Genomic DNA, 21,444 nt, shown 5'->3' with positions numbered 1-21,444 from the left:
GTGCCCACAATATAGTAGGGTCTGATTAGTAAGTGAAAACATGGTACCCTGCTTATAAGAGACATCTTGTATAAGAGACAGAAACTGCTCCCCGGTATGTGTCTCTTATAAAGGGGTTCAACTGTAGTTAATCTTATATTTAACACTATCATGTCCGTGTATGCCCAAAAGCATAAGCTGGTCCTCTGCTGGGTCCCAGGACATGCAGGGATCGCTGGGAATGAGTTGGCAGACAAGAGGGCCGCTGCTGCTGCACTCAGGAACACTGTAGACATTACAACGATACCCTACACAGACCTCAAGCCACACATAAGACAAAATCTGCGCAGAACATGGCAAACACACTGGGACGAACAGACAGACAACAAACTACATGTAATAAAGCCACACCTGGGACGTTACACAGCTGACTCACACAACAGACACACGGAAGTCGCCTTGGGTAGGCTGCGGATAGGGCACACCCATGCGACGCACTCGCATCTGCTGACGGGATCTTTTAGACCCCAGTGCAGCAGGTGCGGAGAGGCCCTATATGTAGTGCACATACTGATCACATGCAAGGCACTTCACACAACACGACACAAACACTTCAGAGAACTCTACAGACAACATATCCCACTACATCCATCGCTGTTTCTAGGTGACGAAGCCATTGTTTCTGTGAAACGTGTGTTCGAGTATTTGTCAGAAGTCAAGTTTTTAAACCTCATTTCCTACCACGCATAATCAAATCTGGCCCTATACACCAGCCATCACCATTATCTTTAACTGATTTTACTATGTTCGGTTGACACTCTTTTTTTTTTTACCTACCTTTTTGTGGTACCCACTTCACTTCATTAAACAACCTTTTCTCTGGCGCTCTTTGCCCTTAGTCGGCCTTGCGCCATAAAAACCCAACCATCATCATCAAGCGACCCTTATCGAGCGAAGTGCGCAGTATGTCAGAGGTCGGTCGACATTGCAACAATGGGGGAGTCGGCGTTGAAGAGCCATCAGAAAAGTGCCAAGCACCGATCCAAAGTTGCGGCTGGTTAGGGCTGCTCTTCCGTCACGAGTTTTTTGCAAGCGGCAAACGTCACAGAAACGACTTCTCAGCAGGAAAACACGGAAACATCCTCTCGAGCTGCGACCCTTGACGAAGACTGCAGAAGGCATGACTCCATGATTGAAGCCGAAATTTTGTGGACGATTGAAAGTTGTCTTCACACTACTCATACAGCTCCAGTGGATCAGTTTCCGAGCTGTTCCGAAAGATGTTTCCGGATAGCGATATCGCGAGGGGCTTCACTTGTTCGGAAAAAAATGCGCATACGTCGCGTGCCATGGTCTGCGCCCGATTTTCGCTTCTCAAGTCTTGGACATGATTGAGAAATCTGACCATTTTGTTGTCCTTTTTGATGAAACGTTGAACGAATACCTGCAAAAGAAACAACTTGATGTTCACGTGAGACTGTGGAACAATTCTGAGGTGACAACAAGGTATGTGACATCGGCATTCATAGGCCACAGCACAGCGGACGACCTCATGAAGAATTTGACGGAAGCGCTGGCGTCCTTTCCGATGAGCAAAATTGTTCAGCTTTCCATGGATGGCCCCAATGTCAACTGGAGTCTCTTCCACAAGTTCCAGCAGCACATGAAAAATGACTTTCAAGTTCAGTGTTTGGATATTGGATCGTGTGGACTTCACACAGTGCATAATGCCTACAAAGCTGGAATGCATGCAACGGGCTGGCCAGTTGACACATATTTGTCCAGCTTATTCTCATTCTTTCATGATGCACTGGCCAGGCGTGAAGATTTTATTCGAGAGACAGGGAGCAGCGTGTTTCCACTTCCTTTTGTATCTCACCGTTGGATCGAGAACGTACCCGTACTGGAAAGAGCCCTGGCCACATGGGAGCACCTGAAGCAATACACTGAAGCAGTGAGTGGCCGCAGGCTGCCCGTGCCAAAATGCAGAGCATATGAAAATGTCAGTGCTTTTCTAAATGACCAGCTTGCACTTGCAAAACTGAACGTTTCCCTAAATGTTGCCATGGTTGTGCAGCCTTTCCTGACTGTTTTTCAGAGTGATTCTCCCAAAACGTTGTTGCTGGCCAAAGAACTTGAAAGTGTTCTGAGGAGCCTTATGTCAAGGTTCGTAAAGTGCTCCGTAATGACAGAAGCCACCAGCATCACGAAGCTGCTGCGAATCGATGTTGAAGATGCTGCCGTTTACACAGAACTTGAAAAGGTGGATGTTGGACGTGCAGCTGAGAAGATTTTGAAAAGCAGTAAAGTGAGCGCCAAGTGTATTCTTAAATTTAGGTACGAGTGCCGGAATTTCCTCGTGAACATGATCCTGAAAGTCATAGAGAGAAGTCCTCTGAGGTACCCTGTCGTTCGCGGGTTGTCATGTTTCGACCCCACAGAGATGTCCAAGACAGACACGTGCCTTGGGAAGCTAAAAATTGTGCTTAACTGCCTAATCGACAACAAGCTTCTCTCTGAGCATAAACGAGACATTGTGTGCACACAGTACATTCAGTTTTACCTAGAAAAACGGCATGAACTACAAAACTATGAAAAAGATCATGAACGTCTTGACGGTTTTTTTGTCCGGCTGCTGAAGCACGATGCTTCTTTCTCGCAGTTATGGGCTGTGCTGAAACCTCCTCCTGAGCCATGGGCAGGCCTCAGTGGAAAGAGGCTTCAGCGTCAACAAGCAGGTTGCGGTCGAGAATTTGGCAGAGCTGCCGTATATTTCTCAACGAGTTATCTGCGAGGCTGTGAAAATCCATGGCGGCCTGCTGAACGTTCCAATTTCAAAAGAGTTGAAGGCATCAGTGCGCCAAGCCCGGCATAGGTATGCTGAATTACCTAGACGAGCAAAAGAAACAAGCACTGTCACGGCAGGCAACTTCAAAGAGAAAAGAGCTCGAGCAAGAGCTCGATAAGATGCAAGAAAGGAAGTCAAAGCTTCAAAAAACTCTCAAGTGCCTGCTGGAATCCGCGGACCGTTTTGGGGAAGAAGCTGAAGCGAAAAACGACCTCACCTACTTAGTCAAGGCAAACAGCTTCCGTCGAACTGCTAAAGAAAAGGAGCTGGAGATAGCTTCTGTGGAAAAAGAAATCCATGCGAAAACTGCGCTGCTTTCGTAAGTCTTGTAAACAAATAAAATTTTGCTAACACTGCTTGAATTTTGCCCATTTTCATCCTTGAAATCCTTGAAAAGTCCTTGAATTTTCAGTCAGATATTCTGTACGAACCCTGCAACATGCACAAGGCGGAAAAGCAAGCGCCAACAGCACTGTGGCCGCCTCGATACGTCACAGGAGCCCTGACGTCGGCTGTTTGAGTCGAAGCACAGATGACATCATGAGCTTGCTCGGTGGCGCGGATGAGCTTTCTCGTGGACGCAAAGACTAAAATTGATTTTAAATATGTTCTACTGAACTGTTACGGTTTAAACGTGCGAATGTGTATCTCCACATACAAAGGAAGCTTTTTACATAGTTATCTGAGCTTTTAAATTTCGTGTCACTACTCTTTTAACGTGGGCACGAGGGGGGTTCGGAGCTATACTACAGGCAACTTTATGGGCACAAAGAGTTGGGAGAGTACCTGGCAGCTGGGGTGAGAGCTCACCTCCCAGAGTAAAGGGAGGTGGAGTGGTGCACAATTTGGCACACTGTACACCCCCGATTGCATTGTGCACCTCCTTATTAAGGGTGTAAGGACTACATTTATTATCGCGCTGAGGCAACCCTTGTTGCAGTTCCAACTGATTTCAGCAAACTTGGTATGCTCGTGTTGAGCGGAAAGTGAGCTACTTCTAAAGAGGTTTCTTTTTTCTTTTTTTTCACTTTGTGTGTGTGTTGCTGTAGCTTGTAGTAGCTTGCATGCAGGCACCATATTTTTTTGCATAAAAAGTTAAACACCAGTTGCATCTTATTTTCGTGTTGCTGCAGCCTGTGCAATCTTCGAGGCTTTGCTTGCGCAAATGGCCAGTCATGGTTCCCGGCTATGTCGATAACGATTGGCAACCACTCGTGCTGTTTCGGCTGGCACTTGTAATCATAAGAAAAGGTGCTCGGTAGAACCGTGTAACCATAAGGGTCTTCTTGGAGGGACCCCGACTGCGGTTGTGGTGTTACCCCTCAAGGACCTGCCCTGGTGCCCTTCCTGTTCCCACCACCCAGGTGGGCCCCGAGCTGCTGCCCCTGGGCACGGCATGCGGCCTGCTGGTGAGCTGTGGCCACCACGCGGGGGTGGTGGACCTGTGCCTCTCGCTGGCCCACCAGGCCGACCCCCAGGGCCTGGCCCTGCACTTCTACCGGCACGGGGAGCCGCCCGAGGACGACCGGGGGAGGAGGGCCTACGCCGCACGCTCCGAGTGCTACCGGGTGAGCCATCGTTTTCTGGTACTGCCTGGTAAGGGGGGGGGGGGAAGGCATTCATCAGAAGGTCATCCAAGGAAAGGCACCACAAACACTCAGGGGCCTCTTCTGAGCTCTTGAGAGCACGGAAAAGGAAAGATATAACACTGAAAAGCACAAAGCATCTCGTGCAGGCAGCAATGCTCTATGCGCGTATCCCTGCGCGGCAGACAGCGCGCGCACACGAGTTGGATCACACTGCAGCAGCTGAGAGTGGCCACCACCTGCCAGAATGGAGGTTGTGGTGAAAAGAAACATGCTCATGCGTGAAAGGGGATGGTAAAGTGGCATATGTGGGGAATCGTCATCAGTGCTGGTAGTGAAAGTGGCAATTGAATAATTGCTGGGATGCTAAGCCTAATCCAAGAAACGCAAGTGGGCTGCTATTCGTTGAGCATTCGGTGCTTGGGCACCCCTGTCTTGTGCCCACCAAAACGCTGGGTTCCCCTGTTCTAAATCTGACATGCAGATGTCAGCACGATGGACGCTAAAAGGCATGTGACTGTGTGCAACCAGTGGTAGGTAGAGCATGTCGCCCACTTTAAAAAAAAAAAAACAACACTCGCATACTACTGTGGGGAGCCAGTGACCCAGTCTTGAGCGTATCTTGAAGCAGTGTCTCCAAGTGGTGTTCCTTATAGCATCCACAGTGCTGTGAGGTGCACGAAAAGAGCGAAAGCTCCGCTCCAGTGGCTCAGGCTATGACGTTGTGCTGGTGAGCAGTTGACAGTGAAGTGGCGCAATAATCTTTGTGGCGTCTGACGAAACACATTGGAAATCTCTCCTTTTTTTTTAAATGCGGCTGCTTCAGGAAATACTTTGTTAAATCAGGAATGGCACTGAATGTGTTTCGTCAGTTCGAGTTCATAAAAGCATCGAGTTGGTGTCTATGGGGGAATCCAAATCTTGATTACATCGGGAAATTCGTAAGATCAAGTTTTAGCTGTTTGCAGCGCGCTAGCTTGAAACTTTGCAGCATAATTGTGAGCTTGTGGCTTCTGGCCATGCAGTGTTGTCTTCCAAGAAAGCATCGGTTCAGTCTACCTTTGTTGTCACAAGGGCCACAATGACTCCCCCACCCGCTGTTGTGAAGCGTAGGTATGGTGTTGCGCTCACGTGTCTGTGGAATGCAGGTTTTATCCCAGCCGTGGTGGCTGCTTTCTGGTACAGGTGAAAATCAAAAGCGCCTGGGTGTCGAGGTCTGTGTGCCATTTAGCATCCCCGGGTGGTGAAAATTAATGCAGAGCCCTCCACTGCGGCGCATTTGTCATTATCATCCTCATCCTGGGTGTGTTTACTGCAGGACGAAGGCCTCTCCGAAGATGTCCAGCCATGCCTATCAGGTGCTACAGTAAAACCTGCTTACAAGACTCAGAGACACTCAGGGGACCCAAGAAAAGTGTCTCTTGTAACCAAGGTCTCTTGTATGTATTGTTGCTAACGTGGCGAACATAGGAAAGCCAACCAAACCATCTTCATTCAAACGTTTTTTATAACCAAGTGTCCCCTGTAGCAGTATCGCATTGTAACGAGGTTTTACTGTAGCAATCCACCCCTTGCCCCCGATTCGCGCAGTTCATCCCTCCGCCAAGTCCTTGGCCAACCCCTGTTGGCAGCCACTTTTGGCTGCCATTGCGTCTGCGTTTTTCACCCCCGAGGTTTGAAGTGTGCTCGAACGGCTCGGCGCAGGTGATCCTGCAGATGCTGGCGGAGCTGCGTGCGGCCCCGGCGGCCTCCGGGCCCCCCGCTGTGCCGCCGCCGCTGCCCGGGGAGGCGGAGCCCAGCGGCTACGAGGCGGTGCTCTCCCTCTGCCTGCAGTCGGAGGACGAGCTGTGGCACGGGGCGCTGTACGGCTGGCTGCACGAGAGCGGCCAGGGGTCCCGGCTGCTCGAGGTGCGCAGCCCCTTCCTGGAGGCCCACCTGCAGCGGCGCTGCGCGGCCGCGGCCCCCGACCAGGCCGACCTGCTGTGGCAGTACCACGAGCGCACGGGCGGCTTCCCCCAGGCGGCGCGCATCCTGGCCCGCCTTGCCGACCGGCCGGGCCCCGAGGTGCCCCTGGCCCGCCGCATGGAGTACCTGGCCCGGGCCATCGTCTGCCTCAAGAGCGCCGCCCCCTCGGGACAGGTCAGTCGGGGCGTCTCGACATCGAGTCGCACGGCACTCGACCGTAGGGACACTGAAAAAAGTGAAGCTCACACTAATTTATTTATTTATTTTACCCACAAGGCCAAGGGCATTACAGAGGGGAGTGGGGAACGACGTAGGAGGAGCAGTACATCAAAGAATGAAAGAAGTGCAGCAGCAACAACAACAGTACAGGTTCACTGACACCTTGCATCACACTGTTGACAATGTAGTGCAGAAGCGTTCGCTGTCTTGGATGCCAGCAGTTGGTCCGGGAAGGTTGTTCCATTTGTTCGATGTTTGAGGAATGAATGAAGGAAAGCCCGTGTTAGTTAGGCAAGTCATGCATTAGACTTGCAGGTAGCAAAGCTGTACGCAACCTTCGCAGTCATCACGAAGGTTTAAATCCACGATAGCATTCAATCTGCTTCTTCTTCACTGCCACGACTTTTAATCCATCACTGTTGCTTTAGTGCGAGCTTCTATCATTTTTTTTGCAAGGGAGGAGAATACGCTGTTATGTGCCTTTCTCCTTCCGAACAAGTGTTGCCACAATTACAGTGAACGCAAGAGTTTTTTGGCCATTCTTGGCCAGTCTCCTGAAGTGGGTATGCTTGACTCAACGAACGTGCACTGGGGACGGTGAGCGGTTGCTGCAGGGCATGCACACACGAGCGCTCAGCATTTTCTTGGTTTTTTAACTGTCGTACGGTCACCACGAGACCCGTGCTCACGTGCGCAGGCTTGGCGATTTCTTGGTATTTTTATCTGCGGACACGAAATGTTATGATTTCCTAACAGCTTCGCTGATAAAAACGGGCGAGTTGATAAACGTTCATGTTCACAGCACAAAACAAAAGAAGAGAACATGGGACAAGGGCATGCGACGTTGGCCAGATTGGGCAACTGGCACTCCTGTCGCAGTGCTGACAGTGCCACAGCCAGCCTGGTCAGTGCGCCGCAACTTAATTTCAGCTTGAAGATGCTCAATGCCCCCGTTGGGTCATTTAGTCCGACTTAAAAGCGAGTAATGCCCTCCTTCAATCATCCACTTGGACCATAACCGCATAGTTAGTAAAACGGAATTGCACTTTAGTGAGCAAGGGTGATGCCAGTTTTTATTAACACCAGGCCACATGCACTTATCAGCCATCAAGGCCACGGCGGTGTGATGGTTTGACGGAAACCTTCAGTGGGAGATTGTATCTATGTCTTGCTTGTGTAAACATTGTAAGGAATGCTGCATGGTCAGGTGGTCAGGTGAAGGTCAGGGCTAGGGATCCCCTGGCTGTGCATCTGTGAGTTAGGTCGAACATAGTACAGTTGAATCTCGGTGATACGAATTCGGTTGATACAAATTTCGTTGCGATACGAATTTTTAAAATTCCCCGGCCAAAATGCGTTGTATGCAATGTAAAAAAATTCGGATGATCCGTACGCATTTACCACTCCGGTGCGGATGATACGAACACGCCGCGAGCAGACGACTGCGGCGTGGATGGGAGGTGGGAGTGTTGGTGCGGCCGTGCGGCCTTGCTTGCGCGCGGGCACAAAAGCATTGAGCGTGAACCGCATGGAGCTTTTTCTGATCGCGAAAACGTGCCGCGCACGCCACAGGCGCGCTGACCCTGCCGCATAACCCTGCCTACACGCGCCGCGGCCGGCGGCGGCTTGAGCCGCGAAGTGGTGTCGGGAGCTCGAGCGACCGCTTCTAAGCGCTCTCTAAAATATCGCTCAAGGCACGCTTGAAGTTGCTTGAGCGGTAAAGGAGTTTATAATGTAGGTCAAAACGGTACTAGGGATGGGCGAATATTCGGTATTGTCGAATATTCGATCGAATAGCTCTCTATTCGTTATTCGCTTCGATCGGAATGCAGGTATTCGATATTTTCGAATTATTCGATGCTCCCGAATAGGCAGCTAAAAGCCAAGCTTTTCGGTCAAGCTTTCCGAGAGTTACCCCAGGCTTGGCTCAAGACCCACCAACGCGGACATTTCTATTATCAGTGCTGGCACTGCCGAGTTGCTGCCATGCCTAGAGGTTCGACGAAGCTCTCGGCCGCCAGCACACTTAAGTTAAAAAAAAAAGGCGGCACTGAAACGACACCGCTCCAAACATAGCGGCACCAGCCAGCAGACTTGTACAGGCCGCCATTTTGAATAGGCATGCCGCCATTTTGAATAGGCTCGCACAGCGCGGCAGTACGCCGCACTAAGCGAGCCTATTCAAAATGGCGGCCAGCCACTTGCGCTTTGCTTGGCTACGGCCGAGGATACTAGTGGCTACAATACTTCTTTTTTTAGCGGAGCTTCTAGGCGGCGCTCAACTCTGCGAGTTTCTAGGCGGCGCTTAGACTTGCGAATGAGCAGCGGGCGGAAACTGCTGCACCTAGAGCATGTGGCGCAACAGGCATTTCTTCATTAAAACTTGTGAATACAGCAAAGGAAAGCTGTGTGTAAGATTTTGCAATAAATGTTCAACTGGTAATAGTTTTACACAATGCTGTGCCTACGTGAGTTCTAATTATTAGAAAAAAATGTGTACATTAGTCAGGTCACAAGTTGCTCATTTGTCTTTGTGATTTGCAATGGGCACTATTCGAACTATTCGATTCGAAATTATTCGACCAAATCACTATTCGCTTCGAATTCGCTTCGAACCTCAAAATCTATATTCGCCCATCCCTAAACGGTACTATAAAACGTTGTCCGCGCCGCTAGTGAAAGCGCCCATTCAATATCCGCTGGGGTGTTAGGCCTAAACATCTCCGGCGGGGCCACCGGAGAAACTGCCGCCATGAAGAGCGCACCTCGCCATTGGCGCAAGTCGGCAGGCTCCTCCCACTGCCGCGCGCGTCTGGCGTCACTTTCCGAACGAGGTAGCAATCCTCCCTGTTCTGTGGTAGCATCTGTCGCGGGGGCATGCGGTTCGCATGCGCACGTCGCGTCGAAGGTGAGCACGCGTTCTTTTGACTCCCGCGTTGACGAATCGGGCGATTCGGGCCGGCACCCCGGCGCCAGCCTCTGCTGGGGTGCCGGCCGGGCTAGAGCGGTGGCGTGCGCGCGTTGGTATCAACACAGCGCGCGCCGCCGCCCTAGCCCTGCCGTGCTCAGCCTCGGTTGCCGCCAACGTTGCCGCAAACGGCAGTGGGAGGAGCCTCATGACTTGCGCCAATTGGGAGATGTGTGCCTCATGGCGGAAATTTCGAAGCGCTCGCAGCAGCTGGCTGGGCCACCTCCGCACCACATATTTGGTGCGGATGATGTTTTATAGCACCGTTTTCTCCCACTTTGTGAGCTCTTTCTCGCATGAGCAATTTAGTTTACACCTTGAGCTGCGTTTTAGCAAAAGGTTACAAGCGGTCGCTGAAGCTACTTGCACCTCTTCACGGCAACAGCCGACCCCATGTTGCCGCCGCCCGTCACATGCGCGGCACTATTCCATTTTTTCTCGTTTTCTGATGATATGAATTTTCGGGTGATAGGAATATTTTTGCCGCCCCTTGAGATTCGTATGACCGAGATTCCACTGTACTCGCTATAGGTACGTGGGTGCGAAAAACACCAGTGGTGCAAACTTTTAGACAACACAGAAAAGAATGCATGAGTGGCAGGTGCCAACTTCCAAATTGTTCACGCTTGCAGTCGAAATGCAGGGGCGCAAAAACAGACGGGGGAAATACCTTTTGGTGTGCAGGACAACCTCCACAAGTTCCAATCACATGCCTGAAGGTCCAACACGACAAAAGATCTAACAGTCGATCTTCTGTCTTTGTGGATATTCCGATTGGATCTTCTCTTTCAGTAGGTTTTCCATCTAGATACCCACCGCGGTGGCTCAGTGGCTAAGGCGTTGCACTGCTGAGCACAAGGTCGCGGGTTCGATTCCCGGCTGCTTTTCTGATGCAGGCAAAAAGCAAAAACGCCCATGTGTGCCAGATTTTGGCGCACGTTAAAGAACCCCAGGTGGTCAAAATTAATCCGGAGCCCTCCAGCACAGCGCGCCTCATTGCCTGCGTTCCGTCGGCGCGTTAAACCCTACAATCCATCAGTTTCCATCTAGATATTGAGGCCCGCCTAAATCTTGTGTCTTGGTGGATCTTCATCTCATTGGATCTTCGGGTGAGAAGGAAGCAGTCCACATGCAACAGTGCTTCTACCGTATTTATTCGAATCTAGGCCGGCCCCGATTCTAAGCCGACCCCCGAAAGTCCGAAGGCGCGAAAAAAAAAAAAAAACTTACCTCGAATGTAGGCCGAACAAAAAGGCGAGGTCAGCGTTCACAAAAAGAAAACACGTTTATTGAACATGAAGGTGCGGTGCTGGAACTCAATCAGTTTCTCTTCTAAATCACCGGGCAACTTCTGGGCGATTGAGGTTCGACGACGGAGGCTAAAGCCGAAGTGCTTCATGAATTTCTGTAGCCAGCCCCGACTGGCTTTTAGGTGTGCCCGCGATAAGCCTCGTTCCCTTAAAAGCTCCCTTGCTTTTGCCTGGAGCACTTCCGTCGTTACTGGAAGGGCAGCTACTCGCTGCGTCTGAACGAAGTCAGCCAATGCCTTCTCCATTTCATGGTGACGGCATTCTCGTGGTCCGGTGATTGCCAACCTCGTTGCGGCGCACGCAAATATCCTCTCCTGTTGCGTCCTCCAACGACGGACATTTTTTTTTCATCCACGCCGAAGTCCCGCCCGGCTTGAACGTTCGACGACAACTCCGCAGCTAAAACAACCTTTCTTTTAAAAGCGGCACTGTAATGGCACCGCTTCTTTTTGCGCTGTCAAAACCAAACGCCACACCGCACGCAGGCCACTATCTGCACAATTCAAAATGGCGGCCTATGGCCCTTGATGGCTACTGGCTCGTCTAGTAATGGCTACAATACTTTCTTTTCTGGGTGGCGCTAGCTGTGCACCACTTCACTTGGAAATTGGCGCGTATTTCAAAATCCTCGAATCCAAGCCGACCCTGGAGTTTGATATATCAGTATTTCAAAAAAACTATCGGCTTAGATTCGAATAAGTACGGTATATTTTGAACCGCATTGGCCTCCGAGGCAATAAAGGGCTCGACAAATGTCAATGAACGCATCGGCTTTAAGCAGATTAGTTTGCATGCCAAGTACAGGTTTTTTTTTGTTTTTGTTGTTTTTGACAGCTTATACACAGCTTGCATGGACCCTCTCGCTTTAGAGAACTGCTGTTTGCAGAAGTATGGGTAGAGAAGGTGAGTTGGTGAATGTTTATTTTGACGGCAAAACAGTGCAATTTGCAGTGTAGACACAAGAGAAAGTGGTGATTGTCGTACGTTCTTCCTCCTGTGGTACATTAAAAGTTGCAATGTTCTGTGACCATGATCGACTGTTGTTCCAAGAGCTGCGTTCGCTTCTTTTTTTCCCTGGCCAGGTGTCGGCGTGCGAGGGGGACTTCCTGCACCAGCTGGAGGAGAAGCTGGAGGTGGCCCGGCTGCAGGCGCAGGTGCGCGAGGCCCTGCTCCGCCGGGCGCCGGACTCGCAGCGGGCCGCCGAGCTGGCCTCCCGCCTGGACGCCGAGCTGGTGGACGTGACGCGGCTGTACAGCGACTACGCCGACCCCTGCGATCTGGCCGACTGCAAGCTGGCCATCGTGCGCGCCTCGGGCTACGACAAGCCCCTGCTCGTCGAGGGCCTGTGGCGGGCGCTGCTGGAGCGCGAGTTCCGCGAGGCCCCCCACTCCCCCGTGCTGGCCCAGAAGCTGGCCCTGCTGGCCCGCGACTACGCCCCCGCCGAGCGCTTCTTCCCGCTCCCCTTCCTGGTCAAGTTCCTCGAGCTGCGCGGCGGCCAGCACGGCTTCCCGCCCGGCTGGGTCATCGAGCCGCTCCTCGACGGGGGCGGCGTGGACGCGGCGAGGCTGCGCGAGGCCTACTCGGACCTGTACCGGGGCCGCGACCCCGTCTGGGCGGGCCGCTCGCTGCACCTGCTGCAGGCGCTGGCGCGGCTGACGCGGCTGCTGCTCGAGGGGGGCCTGCGGCAGGTGGCCGGGGGCAGCGCGGAGCGGCGGCGGCTGGCCAACCGCTGCCTGGACGACATCCCGGGCTACCTGGTCGACCTGCAGTCCATGCCGCAGGAGGAGGCCGGCGTGGGGCCCCTCATCCACGAGTTCAAGGCCCTGCAGCTCAGGCTGGAGCAGTACCTCCAGGGGCCGCAGCACTAGGTGTGTTCTAAGAGCAGGGTGACTGTCTTATTCTTCTTTGGGTGGACGCTGTGGTGCCAGTCGTGACTTTTATTACGCCTCAATTCATGCACCCTTGAATTGACACACGAGAGAATAAAATGATGCATTGTTTTGTATTTTATTTCACGGGTTTCTCTGTGTTTGCGTGTGTTGGCCCTCCGCACGCACTGCACCCTTGGTCCACATCGGACTATGACACCTCTAACGTTACAGATCGTGGAAATCGTCGTTGGCCTCAATGCTGTACAGGCCGACAAAATTGGAGGGAGGAGCAACCACATCAGCGTTCTGGGCACCAAGAAACAAACTTTCTCAGCAGGAGAGGGTCTTGTGCTACAGTAAAACTTCGTTGCAAGAGACACTCAAGGGAACCAAAAAACGTGCCTCTTGTAACCAAGGTCTCTTGCGTGCAATGTTGCTAACGTGGCGCACATAGGAAAACCAACCAAACCGCTTGCATTCAAGTGTCCCTTGTAACCAGGTGTCTCTTGTAACCAAGTGTCTCTTGTAACATGGCTTTACTGTACTAGCACTTCCCAAGTGATCAGCGAGTGGTGCACGCTTATTGTTGCTTGTGTTCCTAATAGGTTTTTTTTTTCTGAGATTGCCTGTCTAAGCCACAATAGCTATGGCTCTTCTGCATGCTGGAGTACTTGCGCATGAATCATACCAACAGGAATAATTAGTTGGGGAACTTGGTTTGTGTGATCTTCAAATACAGTAGAACCTCGTTGATATCTTAAAAAAAAAAAAAAAAAACGCTAGGGAGAAACATACTATCCTGTAAGAAACATACTATGGGGCATTTTTAGTGTTCACAATTGAGAGCGAAGTAACCAGGAAATTGTATGAACTCGGAACGCATCGATGGGGTTCTACTGCATTTCCCCACAGGACGATAATAGCCTTATTTTGAAGGGTATAACTGATGTCTTTAGTCCCGTGGTCTTAAGTACTGCTCCAATGTTGACACCATCATTACGGAATGCAGACGCTGTGAAAAAGCTAAAACTCCTAACCCAGCAGCTCGCAAGGCTTCTCAAGATGGCTGCAACATCCTCGCGTGGAGACTTTTTTTCTAACGACTGGACCATTCTGGCCCATCATAAAGATCTGCGGCGAACATCTCGCCAACATAATTTGCCACAAAGTGGGGGCCATTGCTCCAGCCAATACATTGCTTTGACTACTGCATCACACTGTAATGTGAATATACCTGTCCGAACTGCTTTCATCATCCAAAACGTCATTTGAGAACAGCTTGTGAATCTGGGCGTGCAGCTTGTGCATGCAGTCAGTCACTTAATCCCGAGCGGCTGTCACAGTTGTCTTGACCACAGTACCAGAAGCTTATATGGTTCTTCGCGGTATCGGTCTGAAAACCGTGTGGAGTGGTGGACTGCTCATGAGAAGCCAATCTTCTTTGGCTGTGAATGTGCCAGGCATATCTCTCTATTGCCAAAGCCGCTTGTTTAATCACCTCAGAGTCATGAAATTTGAACGCATTAAGCAACCCATTGAGTGAGAAAGTTGGTGTTGTCCGTGGCAGGCAAACAGCACCTGAATGCCCATTGGCTGTGATGGATCATGTCGCTCCGTAGCGCGTGCCTCCAGTATAAAACACAAACATAAGGACCGCCCTCCTCTGTAGGGGGAACACCTGGTCATGCGCAGAGCCACGTCGAAAAGCAAAGCGGCACTGTTTGGCTACTGATGCCCACGTCAGTGCCTCTTCTTAACAAATTCGACAACTCGTTGCACTGAACTTTGCACTCCGTGCCTCCTCCTCTCGCCCGGCAGCTCAGCAGTCGCCAGTGGGTCAGTGCACTCTGCGGCACTCTGTTGGACATTAATTGATTGATTGTGGGGTTTAACGCACCGACGCAACGCAGGCGATGAGGTGCACCGTAGTGGAGGGCTCCGCATTACTTTCGACCACCTGGGGATCTTTAACGTGTGCCGAAATCTCGTGCACACGGGCGTTTTTGCTTTTCGCCTCCATCAAACAAGCGGCCACTGCGGCCGGGAATCGAACCCGCGGCCTCGTGCTCAGCAGCGCAGCGCCTTAGCCACTGAGTCACCGCGGCGGGTTATTTTTGACGTTAATGCAAGTAAAAATCGTGGGATGATGTTAGATTCATTCAAAGTGAACATGCATGCCTCGTTGGTGCATTTAGCAAAACCATGGATTTTGCTTTGCTGTCCTTAAAGGGGCCATTAAGATAAAATACATGTTTGTTTTATTCAAAAGATTTCGCGTTCTATAGTGCCCCTAGTGCTTGTCCGGAAGCAAACAATGCTTTATTCACTGCGAAACTAATCAATTTAAGCTAAAATTTTGATTCTCACGCCAAAACGTTTGTTTGAACGTTTGCAATGACATCACAAGAACAGGTCTTTCAGCTAAACTTGGTGTGGAGCGGAGACTTGTTTACTGTTAGTCAACCTAGATGGCACCACCACACCATGGCAAGCCGTTTTCTGCCTTTGGTTTGTTTGTGACCATATGTAAAGCTGCGTTGTTTTTGTTCACGGGGAAAATAATCGTTTCGTGAAACATGGTGCTCACTCGACAAATATGGTCATGTAAGACACTTGTCACTTCAGTCAGTCGGCCAGTGTCGTCTGAGACAACCCCAAAGCCCCGCAGTGCTGTGCTGCTAAACCAAGCATAGTGCGCGCAGTACCAACAGCAGTACGCATTGGCGCTTCTATGTTTATGCGTGCTTTCGTAACTTCCACTGTTTATTCCCCCCATTCTTACTGCTATAAAAAGAATGTGCCCTAATTTTAAGCACAAACAGCTCGTTCTGCAAGCTTATCAGCTCTGCCTAATTTGCGTTTGCTTTTAACGGCCTCCACCAATCGCAGAGCTGTCTGGTATGACGTCATAGGTTCTGTTTCAGGAAATGAGCTAGTGGGTCGCATGGCCATTGCCTTTTTTCCTAATTATACAGCTTATTTGAGCGAGTGGACTTGTGATGAGTGGGCCTGGACCTGGCTTTTTGGGTCCAGGCCGTCACAAGTCCACTTGTCATAGGCCAACTTGTACAGGTAAACTTGTCACGAATGCCAACTCCTCATAGGGCATTTCGTTCGAGGAATTCTCGTGTTCCGGAATATTCGTCACACGGAAAACTCGCATTAAGAGCTTGTTCTGGAACGTCAAAGTTATGTTACCGCCTACTATGCGTCGTCTTTTAAAGAAAGGTATAGGCGAGTGCAGGGACCACAGGAGCCAGACTTCGGGCTTATTTCGGCAAATCTTCTTTCCAAACCCCCCCCCCCCCCCCCCCCAAAAAATGCCTTTGGCCCTGGACAAGTGTGCTCGAATTTTTTGCTGAAGAAGTTAGGTTAATACAGCTTCACAACTCATTAATTATGCTAAAATTATAATTGGAATCACATATCCCATGATGCGCTTTTATACCAAGATGCTTCTTTTTTAGGGGTCACGTGATTTGACTGTAGACCACTCTTCCTGGCCGTTCAAAGCCAGTGCTTTGTTTACAATGTTGCAAAGAAATGAAATCCAAGCGACAAAAATGGAAAACAAACGACAAAAGCCAACATATTTTCTGTGCACAAATTTACATTGCGAAATTGCTCTGCTATCAGGCCTGTGTTCGAAACAAGTGCGGGACGCACCGTTCCTTGCCGTCATCCCCTTCCCCCCTTACTGAACACCGCTTCAGCTGCATTGAAAGGACTCAAACATATGTGCAGGTCACACCAGCCATGACGTGGTCACACAGACCTCTCCACCACCCTGCCCAACTACAGCTGTAACTTAAAGTACCATTGTCCATACCAGCTAAGTTCCCAACCTCAACGCCCCTCTATGATCAGCACTTCAAAGCAGTCCAGGTCATGCTAACCACTCCACCCCCTACCCCCCTTCCCCAAAGAAAAAAAGAAGCAGCGCTTCAAGGCATTATCCACACGTGCAGGTGGTGCAGGCCTTCCTACAGCCTCCAAAACAGCTGTAACGAGTTTCACAAAGTTGAAACCAGCCTCGGAACCGCTTTCAACGCCAATTTCCGGTCAGCGCTTCGAGGCTTTTGTTCACACGGTCGGGGTGCGACGAAATCCGTGCAACGCCAAGGCACCTTGCCCGAGAGTTCCTATTTCAAGATGGCATTGTACAAAAAGGCCGGTGTGACGAGTTGGCCTACCACGAGTTCTCCGGTGACGAGTGGGCTTGTGACGAGTGGACTTGCTTCCCGTGGCTTTGACAAATCTAACACAAGCTGGAGCATAATGCACGCACATAACGCACATTAATGCACGCGTTATGCATTAACATTAACACCTTACTACACGCACTCTACTGAGAAACTAAGATACGTGCGCATGACAAAAATTTTGGGGATAGTATTCCGCGATGAAGAGATTCCATTTTTTGGGGCTGTCAGAAAACGGTCGCCAGACGTTCAGTTTCAGCATTGAGAAACGGGCTACTTAGTGTGCGCTCGTAACAACATTCTGTTATAAATATTATGGACTCGAAGGTGTACTCCATGATGACACAAAACATTACTCTTTACTTGGGACCGGGTGATTCGCAGGCTCAAAATAAAGGGTTCACTTTTTCTGAAAGGCCTAGTACATGGTTTTACGGCTTTTGCGTGCGGATTTTGATGAAAATATTTACTGAAACACGTGGTTTTACTCGCTTTTTCAGCATTCTAAGCGCAGCACATAATAATAGATGGTAATAACGGTAATGGTGGTGAGGGCAAATAATAAGAACTTTCAACATTTCATTTCACTATAGAGCTGCACTGAGTGGCATGGCGTAACGTTAAAGTGTTTTATAACACTGTTGGATCAGAATGAAAAGCGGGGTGGGGGGGGGAGAGAGAGAGAGAGAGAGAGAGGTTAAGCTTTTTTCTGAAATGTATGCACTCAGCATCCCCCCCGCACTTAAACCACTGCAGCCCCTGTACAGATTTAGGTCGTTAAATCTAGTTGAATAATAATTTCCCCACACTGTGGCCATGTGCTTTGCAATCGCGACATATCAGGGCCGCTCATTAATCTCATTACCAGACACTTCTGTCTTTCTTTTGTCCGCTGTTGGAGGATACCCACCGCAAATTAAAGAGCGGCCATTGTGACTGATGCGAACGAAAACGTCGTTTAGTTCCGCGACGGATGGTGACAGACGAACTGTGAGAAATTTCACGCCGGGTGAAGTTCAAGAACGTGGCTGGAGCATAAATTTTGAACCTTAATTTGTCCCCGGCCTTTTTTATTATAACGCGTCGTGCATTTTAATAAATATGAAACGTAATGCAAATGACATTCAACAAGCTTGACGCAAGTACCTCGTGAGCACGCGTGCTCGTAAGGTACTTGCGTTCTCGTATTCCTGTTATCCAAATCAAGAAGATCTGTCTCGATGTTAACAAGTGTATTGCCCCATAGCCAGGGACGACGCAGGGTTCTTCAAAGAGCAAAGTTTAGTGGAGCGAACCCGTGCTCCGCAAATACTCAAAAATACACAAGCGTCGAAGAAGTCAACAGAGTCCACAGGTGATTGTCGGTGAATCGATTGCCAGGGCGCCCCCTCTACTCATTTATCTTTAGGGGGTCTGGGGAAATAATCGAACGCCGTTTTAACGAATGTCGTTTTAGCGAACACCATTTTTTCGACGGACGTTTTATCTACGCCGTTTTATCGAAAATTCTTTTCTCGGCCTTTTCATTTACGAAAATTTGGAGTATATTTTTTTTATTTCCTCTTTGTCTCCACAGCAGGTCCTTATAATTTATTAAAATATGCTATAATGCCCTGATATGCTTCTTAGTTTTTCAGACTCCGCTTTTGTATTGGCACATAAATATTTTGCCGCGTGTGTTTATGTAAGTAAGGCGCAAGGGCCCAGGCGCTGTTAGTGGCTCTACGCTGTACTGCTCAGTCCAAGCTCAAGGGTTCGATTCCGGTTGCGGTGGCTGCTTTCGAGATGAGGACGAAAAGCGAAAACTCCCGTGTGTTGAGATTTTGGCGCACGTCAAAGATTCCTAAGTGGTCAGAATTAATCCGCAGCCCTTAGCTACGGCTCGCCTCATAGCCGATGCCTTCCTTCGAAAGAGGAACTTCAGACAAAAACAGTGTTCACATAGGCGCCGATATTGAAATGGGCATTAAAAATAGGCATCTATGGCCGCTTGGAGCGCGCAACCTCCCCTGGGGAAGGAGCGAAAAAAAAAAACAAGAATGAACCCGGGCGGGCCTGAGCCCGAGCCGCGGCTCAAGCGCGGAGGGTTTTGTAACCAGAGCGAACTGACAGATCCTCGGCCTTTACGGGCCCCAGTACATTTGTAGTGCCCGCGAATGTATGATACGAGCCAGTCAACACAGCCGCTGCTGGAACCGGCGCGCATGCCTCTTTCGCAGCCTCGAATGTGATGAACAACAACAACAAAAAAAAACAATAAACAGCGAATGCCGCGCGCACGCAGGCCTCAAAACGCCCGCGTATTCCGCGCGGCGAGTCGGGCGAAGAGGATTCGGCGGCGTCGGGCGGCAGAAAGAAAGGGAGGCGGGGGATGGGGAGGAAAGGAGGAAGCAAACGAAGAGAGAAAAGAGAGAAAAAAAAAAACAAATGTACATTAGGCGAAGTGCACATAAACTGGCAACAACCTGCTGCCGCTCTTTTAGCAGGAAGGGCATGCTGGTCTGGCAACTATGGTATCCTCGCAAAAAAAAAAAATGGGAAAATTTGCGCGTACGCCATCCGAAGTGCTACCTCCGATTTTAGCTCAGATCTGTGAGCTGACTTCAGGGTTATGCACAATATGCAACGAACAGCCTTTGTCAAGCATTCATCATTGGAATTGATAATCTTTGTTTCAATCAGGAGAAATCAGCAGTGGGATTAGCTTTTTCGAACCAAACCACGAAGTCCAATTTTTTTTCCATCCCTCTGGGAGAGGGGGGGGGAGGGGGGCTAAGCCCAGGGGGCCCGGTTCAATTGAACTTGTCAGGATAATCCGCCCCTCCTTTCAGCAGCAAGTTCGGAAATCCATGTGAGGCCTCCGACGAAGGGAGAGGGGCCGCCAGCTCAGCTGCTACTGCGCCAAGTCTTTTTTTCCCCACCGCATTACCCTAGTGCTGTCCTTGTATTTGTATAATACATTTATGCATTCATCCGTTTCCTTTATAATTCATTCATTCGTTCACCGTCAATTTCGGCTGCCAGTCTTCGTCGCTCAGACACCTTTGCGTTTCCCTGTATTAGGGCGCAGCCCTAATAGACCCTATGCAAAATGCGCCCTGCCATCTCACGTCGACTCCGGTAACTAGGTCCGCCATTTTGGTACGGTCGTTTGAAACCGAAACCAATTAGCAAAACATAGAAGGCGGGCATTGACCGCTCTTGGTGATGGACTACAATGCCGGAGCATTTCTTCGTGCCACAGAGCACGCAATGCGGAAATACCGGTTCAAATGGAGAAAAGGTACGTGAAGTTCCACGCCTTTGAACGAGTTTTGTGACGCGAACTGTGCCGGCGCGAGCAACCTTTGTGACACGCGGGGCGCGGTGCGCTGGGAGCGAATATTTGTCGTTGGTTCGCTAAGCGCGGGATTCCGTAGTCGCTGTCCGGATGAAAAATACAGCTGCGTTGGAGTTCTGTTGTCCAGCCTTTGTATTTTAAATGACGCCTGAGCGTGCGCCACCTATTCACGCGACTGACAGCGGCGCTCGACCGGGAAAACAGTACCACACGTTGCCAAAATTACGCTGTTTCTTTACTCGTCCCTGTGGCTCTGCGCCCGCTTCATTTCATTGTTAAATGGTACCGCTTAGCCCCTACACGAGCCTTTATCTTACCTAGGGCTGTAAACAAACTTTTCTTGCCGCACTACGCTGTCACGGCGCGGTTGAAAATTTCCTGTGGCGGGCGCGCACGGTATGGGAGTGTGTTGCTGGTTTCTTTTACGTTGCATTTAGCCGCGTGTCGTTGCAGAAATGGCGTACACTCTTTTATGATGATCTAACGGTGGAAAATTTGAGCTTTTGCACTTAGTTCCCGATTTGCCGGGCTGAAAGGTTTGTTGTTACGTCAAGTTAACTTGGTGCCCATTGTCATTTCAGCCACGATGTATTTACTGTCGAATATTTTGCAACTAAAATACACACTCACACCTCTAGCTTGTCACATGCTGCATGCATGCCTCCGACGTAATGATAGTGGCGATTGATGTAGGTAGCTGATACAATTTTGAAGTTTTATTCCAAAAAAAAAAGAAAACGGTCAGAGTTGCATCAGGCCGCCGCGCATCAGCTTGAGTGCTTTTGCACTTTTTGTATCCACAGTGAAAATACCAGTAAATTAAACTACTTCGCTGATTTATAGCGCGTGCAGTATAGCAAACTGTGGATATAAATGGAACAAAAAGAAGCATTCGCGCACCCCTGCATGCCGCGCTCTAGTAAACACGACGTTACCCAGCCTCTGCGTGCTCGCGAGATGACCACGGCGAAATGTGGCATGAATGCTTGCTGGTAGCTCATAGGTGACCCTTCAGGTGCCATGCCAGTCCTTGTTTCTGTCATTGGGAGGGGGGGGAGAGGGAGGCCAGCACAACTGGAGCAAAAAACCCATTCCCAAGGCTACCAAGTTTTCTGCCAAGCGCCTGCACGGCACTTTGTTGCTGCTCGCATTGCTC

At 50.2% G+C, this 21,444-nt stretch overlaps 1 protein-coding gene and 1 pseudogene across 1 annotated transcript in view; both read left to right on the top strand.

The window, feature by feature from the left end:
• Positions 1-12,885, top strand: part of Nup154 (nuclear pore complex protein Nup154) — a 61,508-nt gene extending 48,623 nt beyond the window's left edge. The window contains exons 8-10 of the mRNA XM_077689156.1: positions 4,192-4,395; positions 6,118-6,552; positions 11,958-12,885. Coding sequence (XP_077545282.1) covers positions 4,192-4,395; positions 6,118-6,552; positions 11,958-12,743 — 1,425 coding nt within the window. The 3' untranslated portion in view covers positions 12,744-12,885. The remainder of the gene's footprint in view (positions 1-4,191; positions 4,396-6,117; positions 6,553-11,957) is intronic.
• LOC144158031 (uncharacterized) lies at positions 856-3,615 on the top strand (annotated as a pseudogene).
• Positions 12,886-21,444: the final 8,559 nt, after the last annotated feature.

Source organism: Haemaphysalis longicornis, unplaced genomic scaffold, assembly GCF_048455015.1.
Source record: "Haemaphysalis longicornis isolate Haplotype H1 unplaced genomic scaffold, Haemaphysalis longicornis Haplotype H1 scaffold_10, whole genome shotgun sequence".
Taxonomy (NCBI): domain Eukaryota; kingdom Metazoa; phylum Arthropoda; class Arachnida; order Ixodida; family Ixodidae; genus Haemaphysalis; species Haemaphysalis longicornis.
Note: the sequence above shows the minus strand (reverse complement) of the source record. Positions and strands in the feature narration are given on the sequence as shown.